The 23851-nt window shown below is 50.6% G+C and overlaps 1 protein-coding gene across 3 annotated transcripts; it reads left to right on the top strand.

Moving 5' to 3' along the window:
* The first annotated feature begins 3148 nt into the window (after window positions 1-3148).
* On the top strand, window positions 3149-21902 carry Wdr86 (WD repeat domain 86). 3 transcript variants are annotated; one of them, XM_076913246.1, is made up of 6 exons: window positions 3149-4183; window positions 12009-12150; window positions 15584-16004; window positions 18238-18373; window positions 21126-21280; window positions 21392-21902. In XM_076913246.1, exons 1-6 carry the CDS (start codon window positions 4021-4023, stop codon window positions 21566-21568), a joined length of 1194 nt encoding a protein of 397 aa, XP_076769361.1. In that variant the 5' UTR covers window positions 3149-4020; the 3' UTR covers window positions 21569-21902. The 3 variants fall into 3 exon arrangements, with proteins under 3 accessions (XP_076769361.1, XP_076769362.1, XP_034374701.1); XM_076913247.1 differs by having other exon boundaries at window positions 3151-4183; window positions 18238-18342; window positions 21177-21280; XM_034518810.2 differs by having other exon boundaries at window positions 3158-4183; window positions 21177-21280.
* The last annotated feature ends 1949 nt before the right edge of the window (window positions 21903-23851 follow it).

The following is a 23851-nucleotide window of genomic DNA, read 5'->3' as shown; positions in this document are numbered from 1 at the left end:
CTGGACACTGGGACGGCAGCTGCAGGCCCTCTCCAGAGAGCGCCAGCTGGTCTAATCTCTCTCCCCCACAGGGTCAACATGGCTATCAGTTACCCAGCTTTGGCTTCTCAGACTTCTTTGAAAGTCTTGCCTCTTTAACTCTTTCGTATCCATTCTATAACATACATATGTGTACATCCAGGTGTCATGTATATAGACATTTACTATGTGTACTATATAATCTGAAAGTTAATATTAATAATTAAGACTGAATAAAAGTTTGTGTTTGCCACATTCAAGACTATCAAGGAGAGCCTGGTGGGAGGGGAAATCTGACAAATTGCTCTACTTGCACACCTTGTAAATTTTTTTTGTTATGCAATAAATTCTGACATTTTGAGATGGCACAATGTATTGTTTATGTTTCCGACAGTGTGAGCTCATGACCGGGACTCCAAAAGGTGCTTCCCTCTGTCATCTCTCATCTTGTGATTGTCAGTTCTAGATGTTTCTCAGAGTCCTCAGAGTTGAGTTGGGAGGGTCAGTTTTTCCAACAGGTGACATTGCAGCTATCTGCATAGCTTTGGAGATGGGCACTACCTGGCACCAAATGGCCACTTTTATTGATGCAATAGTTCTTTGAACAGTCTGCCCTTTCCTTCTGCCTCTTGGAATGTGGCAGTCCCTTCCCCCACTCCCCAGAGCCTCTGCTAATGGTGCTTTACATTCCACAAATGATTAGCTCTCCAAGTCCATAGTATTTCAGGCTCCTGTAGGAAGACACACACACACAGACACACACAGACAGACACACACAGACACACACAGACACATACACAGACTCACACAGACACAGACACATACACACACACAGACACACACAGACACATATACAGACACACAGACACAGACACACACACACTCACAGACAGACACACACTCACAGACACACACACATACACACACACAGACACACACACAGACACAGACACACTCACTCTGTGTTTGCTAGTATCTTCAGACCTACCTGGCTTCTGGAGCTCAGGTTTTGTTGGTTCTAGGTGGAGTGGACTCCAGGCTGAGAGAGACTGGCTGCTGCTTCCCAACTTTCTTGTCTCCGGGGATATTCTGCTGGATTTCCCAGCTACTCAGTAAAGGAAAGGGATAAAGACATGGCCCAAGCCACCATAGTAACTACGAAACCACACGGCCACTGGGTACACTGGGTACACTGGGCCTCCTGGAAACGATGAAACTCACGAAGTTCAACTCCACTGGAAGAAATATCAAACATGAGTCTTTTCTTTCCAATATGATAACACTTGTTTTTAAGATAAGGAATATTTTTTTCTTTTTGTAAGACTTTTATGCAAATACTTTAATCCTCTCCACTTAGTAAAACCATCATGTACACAGAGGCCCACTGCTCCATTCTAGGAGTTTGACGGCCGAGAGCATTGACCCCTTTCTCCCAGAGCAGTGTCCTCTTTCCCCTTTCTGTTATCCCCTATGAGTCAGTTCTTTTCAGACTAGCCAGGTGAATAAAGTCGGACCCCAGCCAGTAGGGAAAAGAGAGTCACCAGCAGAGTCAGAGTAAAAACCAACTGCACTTCTTGTCTTCCTAAGCACACGCTCTTGATAAAAGCCTGACTTGTCCGGACACACTGATTGGAATGGTGGTCTTTTTCTTTGCCACCCTGAACTTATTTCTAACATCCACAGATGTGCTCAACTATGAGGATTCAAGAGAGCAAGAATGAGAACTCTTCATCTTGGATGGAGGCAGCTGGCTATAATCTGTGGGCTCTGGAATTGATAGCATTTAGTTCCTCTGCAGGCTAGGGGCTGAGGAAGCACACAGATGGTTTCCTGGGGATTGGAGGACAAACCAGAAGTGCAGGAGACCCATTTTTCTCATACTGTTGGCTTACAATCCCACTAGACTTCTCCTCCCAGGGACCTAGGGACAGGGAAGTCATCACCCTCGGGTGGCCTGGCAGTGTGTAAGAGGACTGCTCATTACCTCAGTGCCCCTCTTTCTTTCTCTCTTTGTTCCCATGTGTTCGCAGCCTGCAACTTTCTGCCTTCCTTTGTGCTCACTTCTCTGCCCTTGTGACTCTGTCTGGCTCTACCCCTTCTCCAGGTCCTCGCTTCCCTCCCTTACCCCAAAATAAACCTCTCATACCAGGTTTGCCTCATGGTGTGATTTCTCAGGGGCACACCTTGGCATGGAATTGCCAGGTACCCCTTACTCTTGCTGCCGCTGCATTACACGCATAATACACGCCATGTGACCCCCCCCTCCACCGCAATGTAGCTCCCCCAGGTAGCTGTCCTGTCTTACCCCCTGCTGGCCAAGCTCTCTGAGGCTGTGAATGTGTTCACCTAGCCCTAGCTGTTCCTGAAACTCCTTTACTTCCTTCTGAGAATGCAGGTTTTCCGGGCACCCTCAGGGCTCCTCTCTAGATGAGCAAGTCGGTCTCCTCATCCCACACCTCAGTTTGCAGGATGGTTGCTCTAGGGTGCCCATTGCTCACACACCCTTATGGCCGCTGACCTCACCTGTGCAGCCAGCTACCCACCAGTCTTTGCACCTGGATGATGCTAATACCTTCTAAAGGTCAGCATACCAGATGAACTCAGGATGGGCTCTCAGAGGGCACTCTGGCTCCTGAGTCCTCTATCCTTTCTGTAGTCACCGGCAGCCTCCTGCCTCCACATTCCACAGCCCATTAAAACACTCGGTAACACCCTCAGCTGGCTCCTCAGTGTCTGCAAAGTACCATCTCCTAAGTTGATTTGAGAGTTTCGGGAAAGGGAAAAAAACAAAAAAAAAAACAAAAAAAACAAAACAAAACAAAAAACAAACCAAACGTGTATTTGGTTGCGCCACTGCCACTCGGGGGAATAAAGTCGGCTGTCCTATTCTGGGGTTTTCTTGGAATTGAACGGGGTTATCCAGAGTGATTAAGGCAGGTCATCACATCACCCTAGGGGCCGGTTCCTGGAAACCATCTCTTTCCGGCCTTTCTGGACTCCAAAAAGAGCCCTGGAGGGTTCGAGAAACTCTGCTATCTTTAGGACCTGGAGGATCCGAGTGGGGGGTAACCCTCCCCGCCCCCCAGCAAAGTCAGCACCCGGAACTGCTCTAATAGGAACCAGCCGACAGCGCTCCAGGAGGGCTGCGGGCTGGGTATAGGATTCCTGCAGACCTCAGTGGGACCTCAAAGGCGCGCGCCCAGCTGAGGGCGTAGGGGGTGGGGTGGTAATGGGTGGAGGGAGGGCGAACCTGACCTCTGGTCTTACCTCCAACCTCCAATCGCCAAGATCCAGCCCTCTCCTTCTACAGCCCAAGTAGAATTCGGGTTGTGCCCGCGATTTCCCAGGAAGGGCGGACTCGGGGGTCTGCCTTTTATCGGGGGTCCCCAAAACTCCAGACTCTTCGGTCCACCTCCTCGCCTTGGGCTCTGGGGACAAGGGCAGCGGGAGTGGCAGGGAACAGAACCCAGCCTAGGCAGCTGGGAGGGTCGAACATGAAGCACGTGGAAGCGGTCCCTAACTAGAGACCCGGGATAGCTTCTGAGTCTGTTCCCGGAGGACGACCAGGGAGTCTTGGGGTGGGGGTTGGCGCACGGCCCGAAAAGTGGGAGGGAACAGGTTGGGGGGTGGTCTCTGAGGAGGAGCCAGGCTGGATTGTATTGTTTCGCGCTCCGCTTCCCGGGTTCTTCAGTTGGCTTCAGACCTGGTGGGCGCACCCTGAGGCAGAGGCGCCCACACACCCGGTCCCGAAGTCCCGAGAAGGTTCTGCGTAGGGGAGCCCTCATCTGAGACCATGCATCGGTGCTAAGGGACTGGAGGATACCGGTGGAGACTCAGAGTCCTTGTTCCCCGCCGCACCTCGACCCTTTGCAGGAACGGGGCGCCCGGGCCCCCCAAGCCCCAGCGATGGCCACTGCCCCGCCAAGCCCCGCCAGAACCACGAGTGGACGCTGGAGCTCCGCTCTCTAGCTAGGCGCAGCGCCTCTTTACCCCGGGCCGACCATGGGGAGCAGCGGGTCGGCGCTGAGGGTCTGTGCGGACCACCGCGGGGGCATCAACTGGCTGAGCCTGAGCCCCGACGGGCAGCGCCTGCTGACCGGCAGCGAGGACGGCACGGCCCGCCTCTGGAACACCGTGGACGGCCAGTGCTACGCGCTCCTGCAAGGTAGACGGGTGCGCGTGCTCGCGACCCTTCCCGCCTCTTCACGCTCACCTGCACCGCACCCGGGACCTCACTCTTCCGGGCCCCGCAGCCCCCTTCTGGAAGAGTAGGGCTCTAGCTCCTGCTCATCCGGGACCCCCACCCCCACCCCAGTCCTTGAGCTCTTGGCGGGAAGCCGTGAGTAAGAGTCCGAGAATGCTTGACTGTGGGTGACCAAGGGGCGACCCCAATGCAAGATCCTTTTGTCAACCAGTCCCATGCGATCCTTTCGCGGAACCAATGTTACCTTGTTAGGGACTTGCCCAAGACTGAGGGGCACCCTTGAGATTTGACCCCCACTCCTCCCCAACCCCAAGCTCCTTTTTGGCTTCATCTCAAGTATGGCCAGAAGAAAAAGGATTGATTCAAACTCCTGGGGAATAGGGTCAAGTTTATCTTGCATATTTGAAATGCAACGAGAACTATCATGCAAGAAAATGGATACTCTTTCTTATGTATCCACCTGTTGATTCATCTTCTGTTCACATTCTGGGCAGCCTTGTCTTGGGCGCTCCCACCCTGCATTATGGGGTGCCCCAGGCCGGCTGTTGGCCTCTGCAGTAGCACATTCAGACTAGAGGAGGCATGCCAACCTTTTTGCACAAGGTACAGTTTGTTATCTCCAGCTTTTCCACCACGACCAGCGAATGCTGGGTGGCCTGGACCCAGCCCTTCCAGCGAGACAGTTAGCTTCAAACCTGCTTCATCCTACACTGTCAGTTTGACGTGAAAACAGTATAAGGTAGTTACTAGCTAGTGGCCCCAAAGAGAGGAACACTGAATTGACAGGTACTTGGGAGCTGGTGTGAAGATGGGGAATTGGCTACATTCTTCCTCACACACAACCAGTGCTCACTGACAGGCCCCACTTAGGAGGAGAGCTGTTAGCTTAAGTAAAATGTGTTGTTTCCCAAGGGAAGACTGTCTGGGGTTTTCAAGAGTTCAGGTTCTTAGGACTGGTTCCAAGGATTCTCCCAAGGAGAACCCTAGAATTGTCTGTTTGTTTGATTTTGGTTTCTTAAGTCAGGGTTTCATGTTACCCTCAGGTCTCAAACTCACTGTCTTAGCCGGGGTCACTGCTGTACAGTGAAGCATCACAGCCAAAAGCAGTTTGGAGAGGAAACTTTATCACTGAAGGAAGTCAGGACAGGAACTCAAACAGTGCAGGAACCTGGAGGCAGGAGCTGAGGCCATGAAGGGATGCTGCTTACTGGCTTGCTCATCATGGCTTGCTCAACCGGCTTTCTTACAGAACCCAGGACCACCAACCCAGGATGGCACCTGGCAAAATAGGCTGGGCCCTCCCCCATCAATCACTAATTAAAAAAAAATGTCCTTCAAGGTTGCCTACAGCTCAATCTTATGGATGAATTTTCTTAACTGAGGTTCCTCAGGTGACTTTGGCTTGTGTTAAGTTGACCTAAAACCATCTAGCACCTTATGCCTGTGGTCCTCTTGACTCCACCTCCCAAATACCTGAGATAGATGTGCTACCCCACACTAGGCTTGGTTGGTGTTTCCAATTGATGTTCACCAGGCCTTCTGTAGGTAGTGCACAGACAGCCTGTGGGCCCCTTATGCCCATGACTCGTGGGTAACTCCTGTTTGCCAAGGAGGCTTCTCTTCAGAAAAAGTCTAGGCTTTCCAGGCTGGTTCTGGCCCAGGGTCTTGTCCCACTGAAGCTCTGGAGTCCTGCCAAGTTTCCAGGACCACCAGGTTCATCCTTGCACCCAGCTCTGGCACCCAGCATTCCTCACAGCTGTGTGTCCCCTAAATCTAACACAACATTCCAGTGAGGAATGCCTGACCTGGCCTAGTGGAGAGCCGCCCCACTGAAGGGGAAACTGTTGGAGATTCCCTGCTCAGCTTGTTCTTGCCTTGAAGCCTGGTTTCTAAACTGCAAGGGGCCCAGGGGTGGTGGTACACACCTATAATCCCAGCCCTCTAATCCCAGGCAGAGGCAGGTGGGTCTCTGTGAGTTCTGGGCCAGCCTGGTCTACAGAGCAAGTTCTAGGACAGCCAGGGTTGCACAGAGAAACCTTGTCTCAAAAAACCAAAAGCAACCAACCAAACAAAACTCTTAAAAACCTGCAAGGATAAAATGGATAGAGATAATCTCTCTCTCTCTCTCTCTCTCTCTCTCTTTTATTATAAGATCCTGATTGTGACTGAATTTTCGTGAGTTAACATGTTGGTTTGTTTGGCTTCTGTGACCACCCCTTTCTAGAAAAACAAAACAACAAAAACAAAACAAAGTCTGCCCAGCCTTCCTATCTCCCTGAGATATTTGTAGGACTGACTCCCCCTAGTTTCCCCAATACCTTTTGTTTTGGCACATGAGTTCAAGTGTACTGAGGCCAGAGATTAACCCTAGGTATTGTTCCTCAGGAACTGTTTTCTTTTTTTGTTTTGGGGATAGTCTATCATTGTCTGGGAACTTGCCACGTAGGCTGGGCTAACTCTGCCTGTCTCTGCCTCCCACTCTCCAGGATTACAAACATACAGCAGCATGTCTGGTGTATCATGATCAAACTCAGGTCCGGGTGCTGGCACAGCTGCCCTAGGCTGTCTTCATAACCTCCCCCTGCACCCCCCCCCGCTACCCCCATCTGCTGAGACAGGTGTAGCCCTGGCCATCCTGTCTGTAGACCAGGCTGTGGTTGAACTTGGAGATCCACTTGCCTCTGCTTCCAAGGTGCTGCCTGGCTGAGACAGTGTTTCCTTGTTTAGCTGAGGCTGGCCTGGGACTGTAGATCAGGCTGGCCTTGAATTTGTGGTCTTCATACTTCCTTCTCTAGCTACTAGGACTAGAGATATGTGCCATCACACTCAATTAGTAAAGAGATCTTTTTTTTGTTTTGTTTTGTTTTGTTTTGTTTTGTTTTGTTTTGTTTTGTTTTGTTTTTCCAGACAGGGTTTCTCTGTATAGCCCTGGCTGCCCTGGAACTCACTCTGTAGACCAGAGTGTAGGCCACTTCTGTGGCCTCGAACTCAGAAATCCACCTGCCTGTGCCTCCCAAGTGGTGGGATTAAAGGCATGCACCACCACTGCCTGGCTTAAGAGAGAGATTTTTTTTAAAAAAAGATTTATGTATTTATTTTATGTATATGACAAGTACACTGTAGCTGTCTTCAGACACACCAGAAGAGGGCATCCAGTCCCATTACAGACGGTTGTGAGCCACCATGTGGTTGCTGGGAATTGAACTCGGGACCTCTGGAAGAGCACTCAGTGCTCTTTATTGCTGAGCCATCTCTCCAGCCCCAGTAAAGGTAACTCAATACTTGTTTCACAACTTAAGTTTTAGGATGTATGTCTGTACATTTTATTATGTGATTAAATTTAGTAGAGTAGGATCAACACCAGTTTTTTAATTACCAATTTTACTTTATATAGGTGTTTTGCCTGTGTATATCTGTGCACCAAGTGTGTACCTGGTCCCCAAGGAGGCCAGAAGAGAGCACCAAATACTCTGGAAGTGGACATACAGATGGTTGTGAGCCACCTGTGGGTGCTAGGAATGAAACCTGGGTCTTCTGTAAAAACATTTAGTGCTCTTAGCTGCTGAACCATCTCTGCAAGCCCTATTGACACCAGTTTATGAACCAGAAATGAACAAAGGCAGACTTAATTATTGATCCAGAACATCTTGTGTTTTCTGGATGCTGCTCAGTAGTGACTAAAGCCTCAGCATCTCCCAAGCTGGACTGAAACTAGAGGACTTGTCCAAGGTTGCAAGGCTGGCCCATAGCAGCCTGTTGCTTATGGCTACTACTTTCTCTCAGGGTCTTGCTATAGGAAAGTTGTGCCCTGGCCACATGGCCAACCAGAGGCAGCCTACATCCCTGTGTACTGCCTGTTACTGCAAGCATTCATTCTGCTCCTGTGAAGGGCTGACCCCTTATGTAGCGTTAGATCTTGGGATTGAAGCACATTTGTTGGGTAGTCCTTGATTTCTTGTGCAGAGTAGTTGGGGTGACTGACTGCTGCGGGTTCAGGCTTCCTTTTCATTTCTCAGTCTGTCTTGAATGGAGGCTTCTCTGAGTATTTTACAGAACTTGGGGAAACTTGGGTGGAGGCTGGGGGAACCTGGGTGGAGATGAAAGAAAGAGGGTTGTCTCTCGGGCACTGCTGGGCAGGTCATTATAGAACAGCATCAGTGGAGCTGGACCACTCAGGCTTCCCCGCTGCAGACAGACAGAAATGGGATAGCTTGGAGATGCAGTGAGTGAACTCTGGTGGAAAAGTGCAATTGGCAAAAGCTAATGTTAGAAAAGATTAGGGGATGGTGATGGTCTCTAGCCTCCCTTCATATAGAGTATCCATGTTCTTGATGACACGTCACAGGATCCTCACCTGAGAAAACCTTCTAGGGAAGTCAGCGCTGCCACATGTGGTTCCCAATTGAGTAAGAGACTTGGATGGGTGGTTCTAGCCCATTGTGGATATTTATGTCCTTTGGCCTCAGTATGCTCTGTGAGCCATGGTTACAAGCTCCAGAGCAGGACACTGGCCTAGGACAGGGCCCAAGCAAAGTACTAACTAAAAAGTCATGTGGGCAGGGGCTGAATGAGAAAATGAGGTACTTGGTTTTTTCTTGTGAGCTAACAACTCATATGCATTTAAATTTTATTTTAATTTTTAAATTTTATGTATATGAATGTTTTGCCTGAATGTAATGTCTTTGTACCGCATGGCCTGATGTCAGAGAGGAAGTCAGATCCCATGGGACTGAAGTTACAGATGGTTATGAGCTGCTATGTGGATTCTGGGAATTGAACCCAGGTCCTCTGGAAGAGCAGCCAATGCTCTTAACTGCTGAGCTGTCTGTGCCCTTACATGCCCAGAGGGCTGCTACACTTAGGCAAGGCAGTGTCTGCTCAAGAAAGAATTCCACAAAAATGGCCTCTGTTTTAGTCACAGCAGGAGGTACTTGTGTTTAGCATTTTGGAGTCTGCTGTTGCATTAGTGGTAGGCTCCCTGTCCTGTTCAGAAGGCCAGAGGGGAAGGTGGCAGAGTGGCAAGCAAGGCAGTGGGAGGGGCCACGGCTGGGGTGATGCTGAAGGAGTAGGCTCTGTCTCATGCGGCTGATGGTGGGTAGCGGGGAACAGACAGGTCTGAGTTCCTCACAGAAGCCCTGTGTGATTCTTAGTTCTGAATGATGGCCTGCAGATAGACCATGGGTCTTGGTGCCTTTGACAAGGACAACTCTGGCACATCTGGGTGCTAGAGGTCACCTGCTGAAGGACTGTATTTCAGAGTCCTGGCTCCCTTTCCATGGAGTAGCTCATGAGCCTCTAAGACAGCAACAGTGGAGTAGTCCGAGTGGAGCAACTGGCCATCACTTCTCCCCAGGAGACAGCTGTGGAGAAGTTTCCTCTGGGGCGAGGGGAACTTTACTGCAGGGCCACCGCCAGCCTGAGACGTCCTTGTGTCAGAGCCCAGGGTAACATTCTGGCCTAGTGATTCTCCCACTGTGTGAACCCAACTGGAGGTGAGAAGACCAGATCACATGGTAGTGTACCTCTCTCCACAAATTGCAATACCTGCTTGTACTCTGGGAGGAAGTGGCAGGGAAGGGAGGCCTTGTTTCATGCTGTGTCAGAGACTTGTTGCAGTTGGGGGACCACTGCAGCCCTGGGTCCTGGACCACTTTTTCTTTGTGCTGAGGGAACAACAGATGTAGGCAAGCCTTTGGTGGGTGCCCAGGCAGGCGAGGAGGGCTGTTGCCTCAGCAGGAGCCCCCAGAGCTGCTTTTCTGAGTGCAGTAACTGTATCTTATCTGCATTCTTCATCCCTGCAAAATGTTTACTTTCAGCTTGGAGTTTTTGCTTATTCTGCACAATTCCAACAGCTGAAAGCCAGACAAGGTCCCTGGAGGTGATAGGCCGAGAGCTGGCAGACAGCTCCTCCCACCCTCTGTGGTGACCCCACCAGCCCTGGGTCTGGCCCTTCTGTCTTTTGGTAGTATACTGGGGTGGGGTGGGGGCTTGGGGGAGTGGACAAGGGAAAGGCACAGCTGAGTCCAGGGCCTCTTCTGGCAGGCTCTGACCCATGACCCAAGTGGGCGTGTTCACTGATTGGGGAGTGAGCTATAGAGTGGAAAGGGGCCTGCTTTTTGCAGTGCTATGGAGCCTTGCTTGGCTCATTGCCTGGCTGCTGGGGGCAGAGGCTGCCAGGTCAGCCTGGCTTGCAGTTCTAGATGAGGGTGTTTTACATTGAAAACTGGTGCTTTTGTTTTTTGCCTCTTTCCTTTGTGGTCTGTGTGCTCAGCTCCTCTTTCCCTAACAGGCCACAAAGCCACCTGCACCTCAGGTCTTCAGCAAGCAGGCTGCCTGTGGTGCCTCAGAATCAGGGTGCCATTTCTTAACAGCTATCTGTGGCTCTCAAGTACCTCTTCATAGTCCAATTTCTGATTTACTCCTGCACTTGACCCATTGTGTAGATGGGGTGTCAGCAGCTGGGCGCTGCTAGGGCAGTCCGCTCTGGGCCTCAGCCAGCCTTGGCTCAAGGTCCTTAGGGGCCATGGGTGGTGACGCCCATCCAGGGTTATTAGGGGACCCTGGAGTCATGCCTATGCCAGAACCTGGTAGGCGTGGTTCACCTTGGCTATACCCCTCTTGGGGTATCTCAGGCCCTAAGAGCCATTGTGGGGTGGGGGGTGGGGTGAGGCAGATTGGTCTCGGGGAAAGTTTGTTGACAACTTTAAGAAATATTTGTTAAACTCTGGCAAAACCCTGACTGTGTTTTGCCAAACAGATTTGCCCTCAACTTTTTTTTATCAACTTGTGTATTCGGGGGAAACACAATCTGCTGTTTCTTAAGTTTACTTAATCTTGTACTGTTTTCAGAGCAGCCTGGCATGTGCTCTCCAGGAAGAGTGAACAATTTTCTTTATTAAAATTCTGTTTCTTAGAACCCAGGAAGTCATGTTTTTCCAAGTTAAGCTTAACCCAAGACCTAAAATAAAAGTTAATCAGCTCGATCCTGCTGGGGGGGCGGGGTGGGGGATTGCTAAAATTCCTGTTTGCCTGACTCCAGCCGCAAAATGGAAATTCTCGAAGTTAGATTAAAGACCTGGGTGTGGTGGCACATGCTTTTAATCCCAGGGAGGGGGGAGGTAGATGCAGGAGAATCAGGAGTCCAAGGCCAACCTGGGCTACATGAAAACATCTTAGACCAGAGGAGGAGTGGGTCACTGGGGACATGGCTCAGTGGGTAAGACCTCCATGTGTGCTTACACATGGAGGTCCTGAGTTCCAATTCCCAGAACCCTGATAAAAAATGGAGAGCATTTTATTTTATTTTATTTTATTTTACAAACTACTATAATCCCAGTGCTGTGGAAGATAGAGACAGGAGGATCACTGTGACTTGCTCAACCTCAGCCTAGCCCCAGGTTCAGTAAGAGACTCTCAAGGGAACACAGAAAGTGGTAGAACATGACATTTTCTCCATGTTACACATGCATATCTATCTATCTATCTCTCTATCTCTCTACCTATCTATCTCACACACACACATACACACACTCACAAAAGGGACAGCCTCACTGGGCATGGTGGTTTGTCCTAGGATCTGAGTACCCAGGAGGCTGAAGCAGGATTGTGAGTTCAAGGCCAGTCTGGGTTACAAATTAAGTCTCTGTCCCTTTAATAGAAGGGAGGGCTAGTCTCTTGTAGACTTGCCTCACAAGCTCGTTCTCTGCTGCTGTCCCTCCTTTATGTGCTTGCACACACAGGAGGGTACGAGTCAGTACCTGGTTGGCTCACATTTCTCTTGTTGTAGGACACGAGAGCTATGTGACCTTCTGTCAACTGGAGGATGAGGCCGCCTTCACCTGTAGTGCTGACTGCACCATCCGGAGGTGGGACGTGAAGACTGGGCAGTGTCTTCAGGTGTATCGAGGGCACACATCCATTGTGAACAGGTCAGTGAAGCTTAGTGACATGGATCAAGAAGACAACTGTGTAGGACTGAGTTGAGCAGTGTAGCTACTGCTTGTGGGAACAGGCTGTGTGGACATAGGAGCCGCAGAAAAGAGGTATCGTTAACATTTATTAGTCTGTACTCTCTGGGGACCCACACGCCATAACTGCTGTTCTATGTGTGGGGAGCAAGTTCCAGAGGAGACTGCTTCCATGACCCCATGGTAAAACAGGGACTCGGAAAAGGAGGAAGACACAGTTGGTGTTATTTTTTAAAACTTCCTTTCATGTGGCTGCTGAAGGGCTTCTTCAAGGTCTGAATTTTTTCTTTGTTGAATTTAGGTTGGACCTGAGCAGCGGAAATTTGTTTGCTGACCAGATCAACTTGATGTTATTTTTATGACACAGGATGGTTGCCTTGGGCTCTCAAGTCCCAAGTAGATGCCTAGCATAGGGACCCTTAAGGTCATGTTGATAAGACTGGCCCTACTTGGGCCCAAGGGTCTTTCTGTATGGACACAGAGGAGGGGCTATAGGCAGGGGACTCTGAGTGACAGGCAGATTAGCTACTCAACCCACCTGCTGCTCTAGCTCCACCACAGACAGTAGCCTGGCAGCCTGGAGGTGTCTGTAGGAGCCAGTAGATCTACAAGGACTCAGCTTTCACACTTCAAATTGGCCTCTCCCAGGAAGATGTCTGTCACTGCCAGACGTGGTAGCTTTGGTTTGTTGTCCCAGCACTTGGGAAGCTGATGTAGGCTAATCTCTGTGATTTCAAGGCTGGCCTGAGTTACAGAGTAAGCTCCAGATCAGCTTGGCTTAGAGGTAGACCCTGTCTCAGAATACCCCTCCCCCCTCCACAAAAAACGAGTTGAAGGAAACTGGCATCAATCAGGAGCCAGCCTAGGTGAGTGAGAGTCCATACCCTCAGACGACCAGCTTGTCCTTAGGTTACTGACCAGGGAACCGTCACCTGCTTCTTTAAGCAAGGCAGAAACTATGCCATGCAAGGTTTAATATCTACTGTTCACACAGGCAATATACATAACACACACAAAGGCACAGCACATGGACATACATGTACATGCAACATACATGTAACATGCACATGTATGAATAAGACGATTCCTATAAACATACATATACACATCACATACATAACTGAGATGTGTTCAAGATGTATACATAGAAATGTCCACATGTATGTGCAATACGTATCTGATCCACATGGGCAGACAGAACATATACAAACACACAAGTACATACACTGCGTTCCATCAGTAGCTGCTCCAAACCCACAACACCAAGGATGTTCTCAAGTGTGTGAGAGCCTGGAGCTCACTTCCGTTTTGAGGTCTAGGCTGTGTGTGAGCTACTGTTCCTATTGTACATTGTGCTACATCTGCACGGGACCCACTTAAGCCCTGGATTACTTTGTTTTCTTACTGCTTTGACTCCCTCCCCCAAAGCAATGTAAGGGAGACAGTTAAGTGGGTATAGTCTGTTGTAGTAAATAGTATTTGTGGGTTTCTATCCCACTTTATATTGTTAGTTCCCAAATAAAAGACACAGAAGCCTTTATATTTATAATAAGCCTTAAAGCACTAGAGCTGGGCAGGTATCCACCCTCTGTGCTGTTTTATCTCCTTCTCTGTCAGTAACCTGGATATATCACTTACCATGTTGTCCCTGGGCTGCTCCTAATCCAACAGGCTGACTCTCATGGCTATGCGCTTACGATCCACCTACCCCATAGTAGCTTCTTTCTTCCTCCTATTTTCTTCTCCTCCTCATGGTCCCTGACTAAAACCCAGACTGGGGCTCTCAAGCCCCACCCACCTCTCTTCTGCCAAGCTACGGACTGTAGGCATCTTTATTAACCAATCAAGGATAACTTGGGAGGTAAGGTTTATACAACAAAAGCTGGTATACATGAGGATCTGTTCCTCTTGGAGCAACCAGGTCTTGGGGTGCACTATTCAGCTTTTGAATGCATAGCAGCACCAGACCAACATACTATGACAGCCTTTCATGGTGGAGAAAGCATGGTGATGGGACTGTGAAGCAGCTGGTCACGTGATGTCCACAGCTAGGGAGCAGAGAGCTCATGTCTGGGCTCAGCTCACTCCTTTATACTCAGCCCAGGACCACAGTTCATGGAATAGGGTATTACCTACCTAGGATGACTTACCACTTTAGTTAACCTCACCTAGAAACTCCCACAGGTGTGCCAGAGGCTTGTTTCCATGGTGACTCCAGATCTTATCAATTTGACAATCAAGATAAACCATTGCAAACCCCAGTGTCTCCAGAGCACACACTATGGAGTGAGCATAGAACAGCCTGCTCCCTCAAAGCATCATGGTTCTGACTCTGAACAGATCAGGAATTAGACCAGGCTGGTCTCAAACTCGGAGAGCTGCCTGCCTCCGACCCCTAAATGCCAGGATCCCAGGCATGGGCCGTACCTGGTAGGTTAGTCTAGACTTCTTAACAAAGATGTGCAAACGCACACTTGGAAGTTTTGTGCAAAGTTCAAAGAAAAATGTGCTCTTCTGGCAAGGTTGTATGTAGCATTTAGCCGTGTGAGAGTGCGCTGTCAATAGTTACCCCTCACTCCAGCTCCATGCTGTGGTGAGCCAGCCTGCTGCATGATTGCCCTTCTGATACCTCATATCCAGAGTTCCCTGTGGCCATGTGCCCGCCCCTGCCAGTCATGTGTCTGGAGTCTGGCCTGCCCTGGAGCGGCAGGGTCTCTCCTGTTGACAGCAGAAGCTTACTCTGAACATCAGCTTGCCTGTGTGTCTCCCTCGGCCTCCCTGAGTACACTCTGGTGCCAGAGTGGCAGAGGGGCTCCCAGATTCCTTGTAGCCCTCCAGATAGGCCTTACCAGACTGTCCTAAGGAGGCCGATGGTCTACATAGCCTTAGACTCTCTTTGTTGCTTTTGTTTTGCTCTTTGAGGCATGCTCTTGTTCTGTAGTCTGGGCTTGCCTTAGACTCACTATGTAACTCAGGTTGGCTTTGAATTCAAAGCAATCCTCCTGCTGTAGCTTCCTGAGTGGTTTTTTTTTTTTTCCCCTATTTTAAACAGAAAACTTGTGTCCCCTCCCTCCTCTCTCCCTTCTTCCTCCTATGCATCTGGCCTAGAAAGAATTGTTATATAGATTCATGCACTTGAGACATGTTCCTTGCTGGAACAAAGGTCAGGCCAGCAGGTTTGTCACCGAGGGAAAGAGTGGAGGATAAGTGGGTGACTGAGGGAGAGACAGAGCAGAAGAGTGATGTTTGAGCTAGCTCTTGGAAATTGAGTGTGGAGCAGGGCAGAGACTAGAAGCTGTGTCAGCTGAAGTGCCAAAGCTAGCCCATGAAGGCTGGGCGGATTCCTTCACCCCTGAGTGTTCTGAGCCTGACCCCCCTCCCCTCTTATCCACAGGATCCTAGTTGCCAATGACCAGCTCTTCAGCAGTTCCTATGACCGGACAGCTCGTGTGTGGACTGTGGACAAAGGACAAGTGTCCCAAGAGTTCCGGGGCCACCGTAACTGTGTACTGACAATAGCCTACTCTGCTCCCAAGGACCTGCCCAGAGATCCCTGCTTGGAGGCAGCCATGGGTGGCGGGCTCCTAGTGACTGGCAGCTCAGACGACACAGCCAAGGTGTGGCAGGTAGCCAGTGGCTGCTGTCACCAGACACTTCGGGGCCACACAGGTGCAGTGCTGTGCCTGGTGCTGGATGTCTCCAGCCACACAGCCTTCACAGGTAGCACTGACGCCACCGTTCGTGCTTGGGACATCCTGAGTGGGGAACAGCTGCGGGTTTTCCGGGAGCACCAAGGCTCTGTCATCTGTCTGGAGGTGAGACCTGTCTAACTGCTGCCCTGTGGTATTGTTGGAGGGTGGGAATGGAGGAAACTGAAGCCCACCCATAGTGTCAGGCCTTTGGTAGGCCCAGTTCATAGTGCCAGCCTGTTCAGAGCATCAGGCTGTGCATCTTTTCAAATGTGGAGTGGGTGGAGTTCTCATGGGCTAAACACTTTTTTTTGTTTGTTTGTTTGTTTGTTTGTTTTGTTTTGTTTTGTTTTTCAAGACAGGGTCTCTCTGTGTAACAGCCTTAGATGTCCTAGGACTCACTCTGTATGTAGACAGGCTGACATTGAACTCACAGAGATTTCTGCCTCTGCCTCTCCAGTGCTGAGATTAAAGGTGTTCACTACACCTGACCCCAGACCACCCACACCCTCGTGCTCTGGGGAAAGTGTGCGGTCCATGCTTTGGGGGAAGACATGTTCAGATCCCAGAAGTGCAGACCTTGCCAGGAAAAGACCCTAGGTTGGCTGAAGAGGAAGATTCATGAAAATGTCCAGACGAAGGGGAGATAGTGCCACTGAAGTGACCTGACAGAGAAAGGGACGGTGTGAGCCGGGTGTAATTGAGAACACCTGGAGTCCTAGTGTTGTGGAGGCCAGAAGGAAGTCTGAAGCCAGCTTCAAAGCCCTGTCTGGAAAAACAGGGCTGGGGAGGTGTTTCAGAGGCTTGCTATGCAAGCTAACGACCCAAGTTCATCCCAGCACCAAGCAGAAAAACTGGGTGTGGTGGCACGTGAGTGTAATCCAGCTCTGGAGACAGAGGAACAGGAGGGTCCCTATGACTTTTTGCCCAGACAGCCTAATCTCGTGAGCTCAGAACACCATCAAAGGAAGGAGAGCAGAGGTTGACCACTGGCCTCTCCACATGCATGTGTACTTGCACATGCACATACATGCATACGTATACACACTTGCACATACATATACATGCTAGGAACATGAACTCTCCACATATATGGACACATATGCACCATACACACATATATGGACACACATGCACATGCACACATGCTATAAACATGAACATACATACATACATACATACATACATACACACACAAAAACAACATCAACAAAAACCCTGAAGGCCTGTCCTGTGTCTGTATTTTCTGGGCCTGAGCTTCTGTCTTTGGTGATAAGAACCTTTTTCTTCCCCCGGAGACAGGACTTTCTCAGCTTTTTATTTAGCATGCAAGGAGAGTCTAAACACACCGCCTCTGCTGCTGGATTTGGGGTAGTGTGTCATCAGCCTTCATATTCTTGGGCACAAATTTTCTCACTTAATATGCTAGTGGTGACAAGAGCCTTCCTTCTAGGTCTCTTGGGGGCTGTAAGTGTGAAAGTAACTTGACCCTCACCTGAGCATGACTCAGTGTGTCCCCATTGTGTGGAGTTCTGGGGAGCCACTGCTGTGGATGAGGAGAGTGTATAGGCAGAGGGCTTCTGTTTATGTTTGGACATTGAACTTGCCAGCTTCCTAGTATCCTCCAGAGGCTCTGCTACCTCTGAGTGTCATCAGCTGGGAACCAAGGCTTCACTAGTGAGCCTGTGGAGGAAGAACAGCCAGATAGTAGAGAGAAGCTCTTGGGTCTGTGGCAGCTCTCTGATCTGCAGGGCTGTATGGGGATGGAAGTCTCTGTCTGGGTCTGCAGGGCTCTGTTTGGCATGTGCAGGTTCTTTCTGCATCTGTAGGTTCTGTCTGGGTCTGCAGAGCTCTGTCTGAATCTGCAGGGTTCTGTCTGGGTCTATAAGCTCTGTCTGGGTCTGTAGGCCCTGTCTGGGTCTGTAGAGCTCTGTCTGGGGTCTGAAGGCTCTGTCTTGGTCTGCAGGTTCTGTCTGGGTGTGCAGGCTCTGTCTAGGTCTGCAGGGCTGTTTGGCATGTGCAGGTTCTGTTTGGGTCTGCAGGGTTTTGTCTGAGTTTGCATGCTCTGTGTGGGTGCATGGCTCTGGAGTTTGTAGGGCTATTTAATAAGGTCTAGTAGTTTCTGTGTGGGGACTACCGGGTTTTCTAGGGCTGAGGGGGCTCTGCCTTTGGGGTCCAAGTGAACAGGCGGAGAGGAGCCAGCACTATCCAGTGCTGCAGTGGATGGTGGGGAGTACCTTCTGGGGTCACCCTGATTTTTCCCATTGAGACCTGCTAATGTTTCCTACCGTGTAGAGAACAGTTTGAGGTTTGCTCAGCTATGAAGGCCAGTGGGCTGTCCCTTTTGCTTTTCCTACAGCTCACGGACCGGCTCCTGTACTCGGGCAGTGCAGACAGGACTGTCAAGTGCTGGCTGGCTGATACTGGGGAGAGGGTACGCACCTTCCCGGCACATAGACACAGTGTGAGTGCCCTCAAGTACCACGCAGGCACCTGTAAGTGATCTGTCCTGGCCGTCTCAGGCTGCCCACCCTATCTTCCTTTTCCTGGTTTGTCTCTTGTATCGCATGCTGCATGGTTTGCTAACACTGAGTCCCACTAACTTTCCACTTCATTGGTGGCCTAAGCTGAAGACAACCACCTCTCCAGGCACCTGCTTCCCAAGAGGGTTACACAGAAGGTTCAAGTACGGGCTTACAACTTCCTTCTCACCTTTATGAGAATGTGGGAGACCTAGACACTCAGGGTCCTTGAGTCAAAATCGTGTCTCAAGGACACATTTTAAGTACCTCATGCTGTGCTGACTGAGCTAACTGATTCCATTCTAATCTCCAGGTGAGACAGAAATATCTTCTTAATGTGGCAGGCTAGAGGGCCCATGGGTTTGATCTCACTTGGCCTCAGGTGATAGTGGATGAAATGAGCTTTTTTGTTTCAGAGGCTGACAGTTTAGGCTGGAATCCATGACTGCCATATGGCACACATCTTTTATCTTAAGTGGGACAACATGGATCAAGGTAGTTCTTGGAAAATCAGCAATTGTGTGGTCTTTGAGGCAGGCAGGCAGAGGGAAGAGCTAAGGACATTTTTTTTTTAAAGCTGAGTAGGTCCCTTTGAGATAAGGGAACCCCACCCTCGGGTGCCACGTGCAGTTTTGACCACTCCGTGCAGGAAAGGTGAGATCCCAGTCTAAGGTGGGACACAGCTATAGAGATGAATCCTGGTTACTCTGGATAGAATGGCTTGTTGGGTAGGGAGGAAGCTTTCTGTCAGGTCCCAGATGGTCACACACCTGGGCCTTCATCACTTTCTCAGATTCACTGATGGCTATCCCCTTCCTATCTCGTTTCTGAGCTCCTAACAGAAGCAGGTGTTAGACTCCCATAGGGACGGGCCTGCGAGGATCTTCCATTAGGAAGATGAACTTGACTTCCTGTAAAGGAGCGGAGGGAAGAAAGCATGGGTATGTGAGCCCTAGGCAGATAGCCTGACTCTGGGAAGCTGGTTTTCCTTCCTCCCACGTTTGAGCCTTAGTATGGGCATAGCTCTGCTCCCTGAGCAGGGACCTCTCTCGCAACTGAGCACAGAATGGTTAGCCCCCAGACACTGCCAGGTGGCCTCCTGTGCCCCTCCCTTTGGTGGCAACTGGCACAGTTGTGCTGAAGTCACTCTCCATGGCCCCTCCCACTATGACAGAGCTTGGCTCTTGGTTTTTGCCATCAAGGCTACAGAATAGGCTTTGCTCCTGACTCTGCCTACTCAGGAGGCCCAGCAGCCCCATAGGGGTGGAACCCTGCTACTGAGTTTGGGGAGAGACAAGGAAGGGACTGAGGAAACCTAGCAAAGAAACTCCCCAGGACCCAGAGGGTAAGTAGTACAGTCAAAGGCAGTGTACCAGGGAGCAGCCTAGAGGTGCTGGCTTTAGCCAGGTGCACAGTGGCAAATACAGTGTGGCCTTGGGGTTTCTCCTGTAGCTAAATACCCTGACAAAGGGCAACACAGGAGGAGAGAAAGGGTTTGTCTCACAATTCCAGGTTGCAGGGAGGTTGTAGCAGGAGCTTGAGTATGCTGGTTTCAGCGCATTTTAAGTCAAGAGAAGAGTGAGTCAGCACAACCATGCTGCCTGCTCCTGGCTTCTGCTCAGCTCACTTTCTTGTTCAGAGCCAAGCTCAGAAAATCATGCCCCCAGCCCATGAAATGGTGCTCCTCCAAGTCTTTCAACCTCAGTTAACCAGGAAATGCCTCAGGCTACCCTGACCTAGATAATTCTGCACAGAGATTCTCTTCCCAGAAGAGTCTAGGTTGTGTCAAGTTGACAGCTAAAACGGAGCAAATAGGATTGCCGGGAGGCAATACCCAGGAGTGCTCCCTCACCAGGGGTATTGAAGGGTACATAGTGGCCCAGCATCCTTACCTCTTATCTGGACCTAACAGTTTCCCCACCCCTATCCCAGCCACCTGCAGTAGTTCTGTGCTCACTAACAGGCCCAGTGTGCTTTTTCTTCCTGTCTTCTCTGTTATGTCTGTGCTTCCTGCATTGTCTGCCGTGGGAACTGGTGGCCTCCTGCTCAGGGCAGGGCAGCTTCTGGGGAAGTTAGTATAGGATGGTGATAAACCACTCAGTTCCCTCGGTGGCTACTCCAGGTGGGCCTCATCACTGGCCTTACTCGTACTGTTCAAATGGAGTCACAGTCCCTCTCTGCAGCAGAAAGCATGGGTGGCGCTCAGACATCTGTCCTAGCAAGTATTCCAGGGACTCTGGTGTCCTTGATGTCAGAACACCACCAAGCCAAGTAACAACAGAGGAAGACCCCCAAGGAGGGAGTCAGATGAGCTGTCAGGTGCAGGAGAGTGCTGGAGAGCCTGGGTTCTGCTTCAAGGCCACATCCCTCTGAGGAGGGTGGGTGAGCTTTTGCTGGTCTAGTAGGTATAGGGGATGAATGGGCCGAGTGGAGAGCCTGCAGGATGTAGTGACTGCCCTAGAACCACAAGGCAGAGAAACCTGCCTAACCCAGTAGGGTATGAGATGGGTACCTGGTTCTGAGAGGTCCTTGAGAGACAGGGCCACTCAGGACAGCACAGACTGACCTGAAATCAAGGAAAGCATGACAGTCATACTTCTAGGGCCCTCAGTGACCTCCCTGACTTCATAGGACTGCAAGTTTCTCTTCACAAAGCTTCCAGATGTTTACCATCTGACCCTTAGGAGGTCATGCTACTTTCTCACCCTGTCCCTATCTTGGGGAGGTGGCAGAGTGGCAGCCAGGAAGGGCCCAGTGTACCGCTGTGTGTCCACAGTGTTCACAGGCAGTGGGGATGCCTGCGCCCGGGCCTTTGATGCCCAGTCAGGAGTGCTGCAGAGGGTGTTCCGAGGCCATACCTTCGTCATCAACTGTCTCCAGGTAGGATTCTCCCTTCCCAGCTCCCTACTGCCCCGGGAAGCAAGGGGCCTCCCACAGGGAGGAAACGCCAGTGGTCTGCTCATGGCTGACAGCTGTCCTGCCTGCCCACAGGTGCACGGCCAGGTGCTCTACACAGCATCTCATGATGGTGCTCTGCGCCTCTGGGACGTACGTGGTCTCCAGTCAGTGCCACCTTTGCCACGCAGGCCAGCAGCCAAGCGCAGCCTGTCACGTCTCTTTAGCAACAAGGTGGCCTGTGCAGCTCCAGTGCCCCTACAACCAGCCTGAGAGCCTGGAGAGGAAACGGTTGGACTGAGGCCTGGCTTGTTTTGCAGTGGCCTGTGGCAGGGCATGCACCTGTCCTCACGATCTTTCCCACTGTGGAGGAAGGGAAGGTGCCTCTTGTCCTTGCTCTGAACCAAGGCCTTGCTACCTGGATACTTCTAGCCAAGGCAGGGCCTCCAACTCTGATAGCTGAACCCCCGGCTGCCAGGCTCTCTCAGCTGAGAGAAAATGGGGACTTCATACAAAATCCACGGAGCTAGACTGCCATACTGGCAAATCATGTGCCACAAGGAAGGACCCTCCTGAAGAATTCAAATACACTCTCAAAGTGCTTTAAGTTGTCTTTGTTTGGTTTCCTTCTGGAGGCCTTCTGCCACAGCTGTGGCCTCCAGGACCTGGCCTGGTCATCTCCCTTCTGACTGAGAAAAGGGATTGTGAAACAAGATCATCCATACAGCAGTGACCTTAGGAGAGGACAGAAAGCAAGGGACCAGCTTTTCAAGGAGCCTATTTGACAGGAAGTCCTTCTGGCTTGGAGCACCCACCCATTTTTGGAGATTAATCCAAGAGCTATCTTCTGTTGTGGTCTGGAGCTGAAAAGCTTGGTAGGGCCCTCTGGTCTTGTGCAGAAATGCTAGCAATATGCCAGATGTGGGAGTCATTAGACACACGTAGGAGCCACAGGGTCTGGAGAGATGGCTTCGTGGTTAAGAGAACGTGTGCATTGTTCTTACAGAGGACCAGAGTTTAATTCCTAGCACCCATGTTAATCTGTCACAACCATCAGAGACTCTGGTTCCAGAAGATCAAATGCCCTCTCCTGGTGTCCACTGGCACCTGCACCCACAATACACATCCAATTTAAAAGTGAAAATATATTTTCCCCATTGGTTTATTGATTGAGACAGGGTTTCTCTGTGTAGCTCCAGATGTCCTGGAACTCACTCTGTAGACTCCACCTGCCTCTGCCTCCCTAGTGCTAGGATAAAAGGTGCACACCACTATTTTCTTTTACTTATTGTTATCTTCCCTAGATAAGAACCCTGCTAAGAGGGCTGGCAGGAAGGACGGACTGTCTGGGAGCTTGATGGGAGAGCCTGTGATGGGTTGCTGAGTGCTTTTGGGAACGCACTAGGGCATTTGCATGGGTCCAGCACAACCATTGGGTTTCTACTTTAGCAGAGACCTCGGTTTCATGCTGAGGACATGAAGGTGTCCTGCGCTCTTCAGGTTCTTGGCAGCTACGGGCTGCATATGTGTGGAACTGTTAAATGCTGAGCCACAGGTCCACTGTGGACACACCAGGAAGGAGTGTAGATCAGTGGTAGAGTGCATGTTCAGCCTTTGAGAGGAAGAAAGCAGATGGCACGTTTAGTTGGCCAGAGGAAGGACCAGGAACTTTCTGCCGAATGCCTGGCCATGAGAACAGACTGGTGTGGTAGTGTGACCAGGGCAAGACAATTTAACAAGTGACATGATCATCAGTGACACCAAACCCAGGATCTCACTGTACAGCTTCAGGCTGACTTCATCCCCCATAACCATCCCTCATGCCCGCCCAGTCTTCCAGCCTCTGGGTGTTCTGCCACATCCAGTCCAGTTTCTTCCTGCTTTGTGGGGCTCTGTGAAAGGCCTTGGTAGCTTTTTTCCTTTCATTCCTCTCCTGACAACACACCCTCCTGGTGCACCCAGAATCATTTCCCTCCTACTCATAAATCACTCTCTGCTGTCTCTTTCCCCTATCCCGTCCAGAACAGAATTTGTACCAATTCTAACCCCACCCCGGTGGCTGCTAACTCTCTAACTTAAGCTGTTCTGTATGGCCACTACAGTCTCCAAGCCAGAGTGTCTGCTGGTGGTGCCTGCTCATGGCCCTCCAACACTGTGTGCCTCCAAAGGTACACATGTAGTCAGGGCCTGTTGGCATGGCAGGGCCACCCTGGTTTCTAGTGTTCTCCATCAGCATTTAAACGGTTGGGAAGCCAGCAAGCACAGCTGGCACCATGCCCAGGGCAGTAACTGGCTGGCCAGTGGTTTCAAGGCCTCACCCTGAGACTCTGCACAGCCCTTTGCTGAGACTTGCTCATTCCTGGTCATACCCGAACTCTGATTTTCCCCGAGGATGCTGGAGATGTAGCCCACACAGGCCCAACTCGGGCTCTGGGGCAGAGCCACACTCCAGCTTCCCATGCTGCTTTTGAGGGCTATACTCCACTCACTCCCAACATAGAATGGAATCATCACACCAACAACTGGGAGGCAATTCACTGCGTTAGACCAACGACA

This window comes from Arvicanthis niloticus, chromosome 15 (assembly GCF_011762505.2).
Source record: "Arvicanthis niloticus isolate mArvNil1 chromosome 15, mArvNil1.pat.X, whole genome shotgun sequence".
In the NCBI taxonomy this organism is placed as follows: domain Eukaryota; kingdom Metazoa; phylum Chordata; class Mammalia; order Rodentia; family Muridae; genus Arvicanthis; species Arvicanthis niloticus.
This window is presented reverse-complemented; position numbering and strand designations above follow the sequence as displayed.